At 59.9% G+C, this 7,159-nt stretch overlaps 1 protein-coding gene across 1 annotated transcript in view; it reads left to right on the top strand.

Moving 5' to 3' along the window:
• The window catches only part of LRP1 (LDL receptor related protein 1), a 59,655-nt gene that overhangs the window by 26,873 nt on the left and 25,623 nt on the right, over nt 1–7,159 (top strand). The window contains exons 38-50 of the mRNA XM_057387617.1: nt 26–145; nt 720–833; nt 1,248–1,397; nt 1,633–1,767; nt 2,176–2,292; nt 2,708–2,836; nt 2,920–3,042; nt 3,919–4,059; nt 4,138–4,325; nt 5,300–5,483; nt 5,672–5,757; nt 6,024–6,143; nt 6,930–7,117. Coding sequence (XP_057243600.1) covers nt 26–145; nt 720–833; nt 1,248–1,397; nt 1,633–1,767; nt 2,176–2,292; nt 2,708–2,836; nt 2,920–3,042; nt 3,919–4,059; nt 4,138–4,325; nt 5,300–5,483; nt 5,672–5,757; nt 6,024–6,143; nt 6,930–7,117 — 1,795 coding nt within the window. The remainder of the gene's footprint in view (nt 1–25; nt 146–719; nt 834–1,247; nt 1,398–1,632; nt 1,768–2,175; nt 2,293–2,707; nt 2,837–2,919; nt 3,043–3,918; nt 4,060–4,137; nt 4,326–5,299; nt 5,484–5,671; nt 5,758–6,023; nt 6,144–6,929; nt 7,118–7,159) is intronic.

The following is a 7,159-nucleotide window of genomic DNA, read 5'->3' as shown; positions in this document are numbered from 1 at the left end:
TCCTCCTCCTCTTCCTCCCCGGCAGGCAACCGCAAGTGCAAGAAGGGCTACCTGCACTGCATGAACGGGCGCTGCGTGGCCAGCCGCTACTGGTGCAACGGCGTGGACGACTGCGGGGACAACTCGGACGAGGTGCCCTGCAACAGTGAGTGTCTGCCTGGCACCCGGCCAGCGCCTGCCAGGGCTCTGCCAGCTGCCTGGGACAGGGACAGCGGCTTCAGGAGGGAGTTACCGTCAGCTTGACAGCAGCAGAGCAGAACCAGGGCTTAAGAGAGAGTCAAGGTCAAGCTTTGTGCTGCTTTGTAAAGCTCACGGTGTGACAGCTGAGAGGAAAAACTCCTGGGCATGGGCACGGGCATGCAGCACCCAGGGCCTCCCAGTGAGAGTGGTTTGACACCCAGGAGGGGCACGGGGTGCGGCGTCGCTGCTCCTCGTGGCATTTTTAGAGGCAGCATCCCCTTGGGGGGCTGCAGGATGGGGGTTCCAAACTGACAGGGGCGGTCGGGAGCTTTTCAGAGTTGTTGTGTCAGGGAGAGGGGCTTAGGCTGCCAGGTAGAGCCAGGAGGCTCCAGGTCTCATCCAGACAGGGATGGAGTCTGGGAGCAGTGTGGGGGTATGGGTGCCCCTCCRCAGCACCAGCGGGTGCCATAAGGGTGGATTTGCCCGTGGGGTCACCCCACAGTGCCTCATCTGCTGAGGGGTCTTCTCCCCCATGACAGAAACCAGCTGTGCCGCTACCGAGTTCCGCTGCCGCGACGGGACCTGCATCGGGAATTCCAGCCGCTGCAACCAGTTCATCGACTGCGAGGATGCGTCGGATGAAATGAACTGCAGTGAGTGTCCTGTCCCCTGTGTCCTGTCCCCTGTGCCCTGTCCCCTGTCCCCTGTGCCCAGTCCCCTCCTCAGCTCTGGAGATGCTCCTGCCCTCAGTGCTGCTGGCAGGGTTCTGGGTCTTTGGGATTTGAGTTGAGCTGGGGTAAGAGGAGGGTCCTGCTCCCATCCCATGGGCCACGGGCTTCTGTGGGATGAGGCAGCCCCAGCCCACCCCTGCACCCTCCCTGTGCCAYGCTCATCATCCCACACCCCATGGCTCCCTGGGCATATGTGGGGCACATGTGGGGGGCACATTTGGGTGCGTGTGGGGCACAACGGGCTCGGGCAGCGGGGCAGTGGCGGTGGGAGCCGGACCAAGGGGCTCTGGCCGTGCTTCCCGCTGGTCACCGGGCTCCTGCCATGACTCCCCGCAGCCGCCACCGACTGCAGYAGCTACTTCAAGCTGGGGGTGAAGGGCACCACGTTCCAGAAGTGCGAGCACACGTCCCTGTGCTACGCTCCCAGCTGGGTGTGCGACGGCGCCAACGACTGCGGCGATTACTCGGACGAGCGCAACTGCCCCGGTGAGAGCGGGAGGGCAGAGGGGGCTCTGGGGGCAGGGATGCCACTTTTGGGTCGTGGGTGCTTTGTTTGCCCGCTGGGACTGTTGTTCTCTGCCCACGTGGCTCTGGCGCAGAGGGTCCTGCAGGGGTGTGGGATCTCRGGGGAAATTTTGGGGTGGAATCCTTCAGTTCAGGGCTGGGAGGATGCTGGATGTATCCGTGGAGTCGTCCTTGCTGATTTTCCTTCACAAAGCAGGCGGGAGGAAGCCCAAATGTCCGTCCAACTACTTTGCCTGCCCGAGTGGGAGGTGCATCCCCATGACCTGGACCTGTGACAAGGAGGACGACTGTGAGAACGGCGAAGACGAGACGCACTGCAGTGAGCGGCAGGGTGGGGACAGTCAGGGCTCGGGCCGGGGCTCTGGGGTGGTGCTGGAGGGTGGGCAGGACCCTCTTCTCTCCCTCACATCCCTTTGCCAAGGAGCAGACCCCAGATTCTCCCCGCTCTGTGGTTTTACTCCACGCTCTCAGGTTTTTATCTGTCACTGGTATAAAAGTCTTGTGTGCTGGTTTGCTCAGTGCATGCCCAAGTGTCTGTGGCCCTTTTGGGGTTTTATGGGTTCCTTCAGCTCCAGCTTTAGTTCTGACCTCTTTGAACAACCCCCATCACCATGAGCAGTACCCCCAATACCCCCTGGGCTCCTGGAGCCCGGCTGGCCCATCCTGGCCGTGCTCTGCCGCCATCTCCTACCGTTACCATCTCACTCTGACCCCGTCTCCTCCTCTTTTTCTCTCCCAGACAAGTTCTGCTACCCCGTGCAGTTCGAGTGCAACAACCACCGCTGCATCTCCAAGCTCTGGGTGTGTGATGGGGCCGACGACTGCGGGGATGGCTCTGACGAGGACAGTCGCTGCCGTGAGTCCACTCCAGCCCCTCTCTCCCATCTCAGCACCTCTCCCCTGTTTTATCCCCTCTCTCCCATCTCAGCTCTCAGCCTCTCTCCCCTGTTTTATCCTCTCCCCTGTCTCAGCCCCTCTTCCCCATCTCAGCCCCTCTTCCCCATCTCAGCCCCTCTCCCCCATCTCAGCCCCTCTCCCCCATCTCAGCCCCTCTCCCCCATCTCAGCCCCTCTCTCCCATCTCAGCCCCTCTGCCCCATCTCATCCCCTCTCCCCCACCTCATCCCCTGCCTGCTCCATCACCGTGTCCCTACATCCACATTACTACCTCTGCCCATCCCTTCTTCCCCCGTGGTCTCACCCTTCCCCTGTGCTCCCCAAACTTTCCAGCCATGGCATGACCAGGCTCCAACCCTCTCCTCCCCTCCCCAGGGCTAACCACCTGCAGCTCAGGATCCTTCCAGTGCCCGGGCACCTACGTGTGCGTGCCRGAGCGCTGGCTCTGCGACGGGGACAAGGACTGCGCCGACGGGGCTGACGAGACCCTGGCTGCTGGCTGCTGTGAGTCCCCGAGGGTGGGGGGCTGGGGGAGGCACGGGGGGCTCTGCTGGAGGGGTCTGACAGCGGCGGTRCCCCCGTTGCAGTGTACAACAACACCTGCGACGAGCGTGAGTTCATGTGCGGGAACCGCCAGTGCATCCCCAAACACTTTGTCTGCGACCACGATGACGACTGCGGTGATGGCTCCGATGAGTCCCCGGAGTGTGGTGGGTGTTTGTGGGACACAGGGTGGCCACTTTGGGTCTCCTGGGCTTTGGGACAGTACCCCAGGAGGGTTTTCATCAGCCCAGAGGGGTTTGTTGTGAGTGTCGGGAGAGGGAACCTGGAGAGGCAGCGGAAGGGGATTGTTGGTGGAGAGCAGCCCACCAGGCTTGATAAAGGGATCCAAGCCCTTGGAGAGATCCAGCCCCATGGGAAGGTCCAACCCCATGGAGGGGTCCAACCCCATGGGGAGATTCAGCCCCACAGAGGGATCCAACCCCACAGAGAGATCCAGCCCCACAGAGAGATTCAACCCCATGAAGGGGTAATCCCACGGAGAGGTCCAACCCCATGGAAAGGTCCAGCCCCACAGAGGGATCTAACCCCACAGTGGGATCCAACCTCACAGAGAGGTCCAACCCCATGGAAAGGTCCAACCCCATGGAGAAAATCAGCCCCACAGAGAGATTCAACCCCATGGAAAGACCCAACCCCACAGAGAGATTCAACTCCATGGAGAGGTCCAACCCCACAGAGGGTTCCAACCCCACAGTGGGATCCAACCTCACAGAGAGGTCCAACCCCATGGAGGGGTCCAACCCCATGGAAAGGTCCAACCCCATGGAGAAAATCAGCCCCATGGAGAAATCCAGCTCCACAGAGAGATTCAACCCCATGGAAAGACCCAACCCCACAGAGAGATCCAACCCCACAGAGAGATCCATGCGTGTGCAAAGCACCACGACTGCTCCGTGGTGTCCCTGTCACTGCCAGCAGAAGGTTTGGCTCCGCGGTGCCCCTCTCTCTCTCTGAGCGGCTCCGTGGTGCCTCGGAAGGCTCAGGTGGGTGGGATTCCATCTGAGCCCCTCACCCTCCCTCAGAATATCCCACCTGYGGCCCCCACGAGTTCCGCTGCGCCAACGGCCGCTGCCTCAGCAACCGGCAGTGGGAATGCGACGGCGAGTTCGACTGCCACGACCACTCGGACGAGGCACCCAAAAACCCGCGCTGCAGCAGCCCAGGTACCTGCTGGGGTCCTGGGAGGGGAATAGCGGGGTCCCAGCCACCCCCTACTGACCTCTRCCATCCCCTCTCTGCAGAGCACAAGTGCAACGACTCCTTCTTCCTGTGCAAGAACGGGAATTGCATCGCCGAGGCGCTGCTCTGCGAYAACAACAAYGACTGCGCCGACGGCTCCGACGAGCTCAACTGCTTCATCAACGAGTGCCTCAACAAGAARCTGAGCGGCTGCTCGCAGGAGTGTGAGGACCTCAAGATCGGGTACAAGGTAGGGGGCCTGAYGCAGGGATCATGGAATTGTGGGATATTTGGACAGGAAGGTGATGCCTGATGATYTTTGCTTTTCATTTTTAYGCTTTCTGTACCCTCTATGCATTCCCTTGCACCCCTTAGCCCACAGGCTTGTAATTCGTGAAGCTTGATATTCCAGCTTAGTTTAAGAGTTCTGCTGGGCAGAGAGACCAAACATCCTGAGGAAGGAGTCAGCATGCCCTGTGCWATCTTAAACCCGAAGCTYCAGCCTTAGGTGAAGCTTAAACCCGAGCTCAGCCTTAGGTGAAGCCTTCTGTCCAGAACATCTTGTGTAAACTGGGCTCTGGCTTCATCTGGGGGGAGACTCATTAGAATAGGGGGACATTACTGCATTTGTTAAGTTTCTTATTGGGGAATCCTAGATAGATATGCTAATTCCTGAAACCTATAAAACTTGTACCYGTGCTGTACACRGGGGTGCATTCTGCCATCAAGCTGTGCACCTGGGATCCCAAATACTGAGGTAAAACCCTTTTTATCCCCTTAACCGTGTCTGTGTCATTATTAAAAACTGGCCTTTCAAGGCAACAAAGGGACCCACAAGGGTCATCAAAGGCCAGCTCCTGGCTCTGCACAGGAGAGCTCAACAATCCCACCCYRTGCCCGGGAGCGTTGTCCAAATGCAGCCTCGGGGCTGTGCCAACCAGCAGTGCCTGAACACCCTCTAGGGGAAGAACCTTTTCCTGATATCCAATCTAAACCTCTCCTGGCACAGCTCCCGTTGCTCCCTCTCCTTCCTGGACACGAGGGTTGTGTCTGTGCTGTGCCAGCTGGGCTGGGGATGTGACACGGGCGCTTCTGGCGCTGTTTGTGCGTCTCAGCTGTCCTTGCTGAGTCCGCGTGTCCCGCGGTGATGCGTGTCACCTCCCGGCACCTGCCACCTCCCCGCGGGCCTTGGAGGTGTCTGACAGCTCCGGGTTGCTCCTGCAGTGCAGATGCCGTCCCGGCTTCCGGCTGAAGGACGATGGGAAGACGTGCATCGACATCGACGAGTGCTCCACCACCTACCCCTGCAGCCAGAAGTGCATCAACACMCTGGGCAGCTACAAATGCCTGTGCACCGAGGGCTACAAGCTCAGACCTGACAACCCCACCAGCTGCAAGGCTGTCACAGGTGAGAGCCAGGTGTAGGCAGAGCCCAAGACCTTCCTGGTGGCCGTGGGATGCTCTTGGAGTTGGTGACAGGGTGAAGCAGCTGCTCCTCAGATCACGAGGGAGTGGAACAGGGAGGGTGGCAGGTCTGCAGGGCTCTGTCCTTTTCCCAGATGTGCTTTTCTGCCACTTTTCCCTTTCCCCACGCAGACGAAGAGCCCTTCCTCATCTTCGCCAACCGGTACTACCTGAGGAAGCTCAACCTGGACGGCTCCAACTACACTCTGCTCAAGCAGGTGAGGGATGAGCTGGGAGCAGGAGGGACACCAGCCCCTTGTGGCTGGGATTTGGGGACAGAGCTGGCCCTGAAGGATGTGGGAGCTGCCAGCTGAGGAGTTTGGGCTCTCAGCTTCCCAAGGGAATGGCAAATTCACTCAAATGGCAGGAGGTCACTGCGAGCACGGGGCAGGCAGTGAGGTTGTGGGCTCTGCAAAGCCCCTCCAGAGCCCATGGCAACCGCTGAGGCTGCTGCAATTGTCTTCCCTCCCTCCCTCTTCTCCAGGGGCTGAACAACGCCGTGGCTCTGGATTTCAACTACCGGGAGCAGATGATCTACTGGACAGATGTCACCACGCAGGGCAGCATGATTCGCCGCATGCACATCAACGGCAGCAACGTCCAGGTGAGGAGCTGGGACAGTCCTGGGCTACTCCTGGCCACTCCTGGACATCCAGGTGAGGGGCTGGGACAGTCCTGGGCACCACTGGCCACCCCTGGATGTCCAGGTGAGGGTTCAGAACAGCCCTGGGGCACTCCTGGATGTCCAGGTGAGGGGCTGGGATAGTCCTGGGACACCCCTGGACATCCAGGTGAGGGGCCAGGACAGCCTTGGGGCACTCCTGGATGTCCAGGTGAGGGGCTGGGATAGTCCTGGACACCCCTGGACCGAGCAGCCAAGCCTCACCCACCCCCTGCCCTGCTGTGGGGTCACCGCCGGGCTCTGGGAGTCAGCCCTGGTTACTGTGGGATGTTTTGTACCCCCATCCCGAGCAGGGGTGGGCTCTGTGCTGCCCTAAAGTGCGGGACAGGGAAGGTGGGGGAATAATAATAATAATAATAATAATAATAATAATAATAATAATAATTGGAATTATTTGGGTTGGGAGGAACCTTAAAGTTCGTCCAGTTTCACTCTCCCCTGCCACAGGCAGGGACATCTTCCACTGTCCCAGGTTGCTCCAAGCCCTGTCCAGCCTGACCTTGGACACTTCCAGGGATCCAGAGACAGCCACAGCTTCTCTGGGCACCCTGTTCCTCCCCACCCTCATAGGGAGAAATTTGTTCCCAAAATCCCATCTAAATCTAAGAGGAAGGAGATCTGGGCTGGGAAGGGCGATGCTGTCACCCCCGAGAGATTAGGGTTTGGTTCTCCCTGCTCAGCCCCATCACCTCTGATTCCTCCCGGCAGGTCCTTCACCGCACAGGGCTCAGCAACCCCGATGGGCTGGCTGTGGACTGGGTGGGAGGAAACCTGTACTGGTGTGACAAAGGCCGGGACACCATCGAGGTGTCGAAGCTCAACGGCGCTTACCGCACCGTGCTGGTCAACTCGGGCCTGCGCGAGCCCCGCGCGCTGGTGGTGGACGTGCAGAATGGGTGAGAGTCTGGGGGATGTGGACCTTCCCTCTGTGCTGGGGA

Source organism: Malurus melanocephalus, unplaced genomic scaffold (genome assembly GCF_030028575.1).
Source record: "Malurus melanocephalus ecotype Western Australia unplaced genomic scaffold, MMel_1.1 scaffold_1276, whole genome shotgun sequence".
NCBI lineage: Eukaryota > Metazoa > Chordata > Aves > Passeriformes > Maluridae > Malurus > Malurus melanocephalus.
This window is presented reverse-complemented; position numbering and strand designations above follow the sequence as displayed.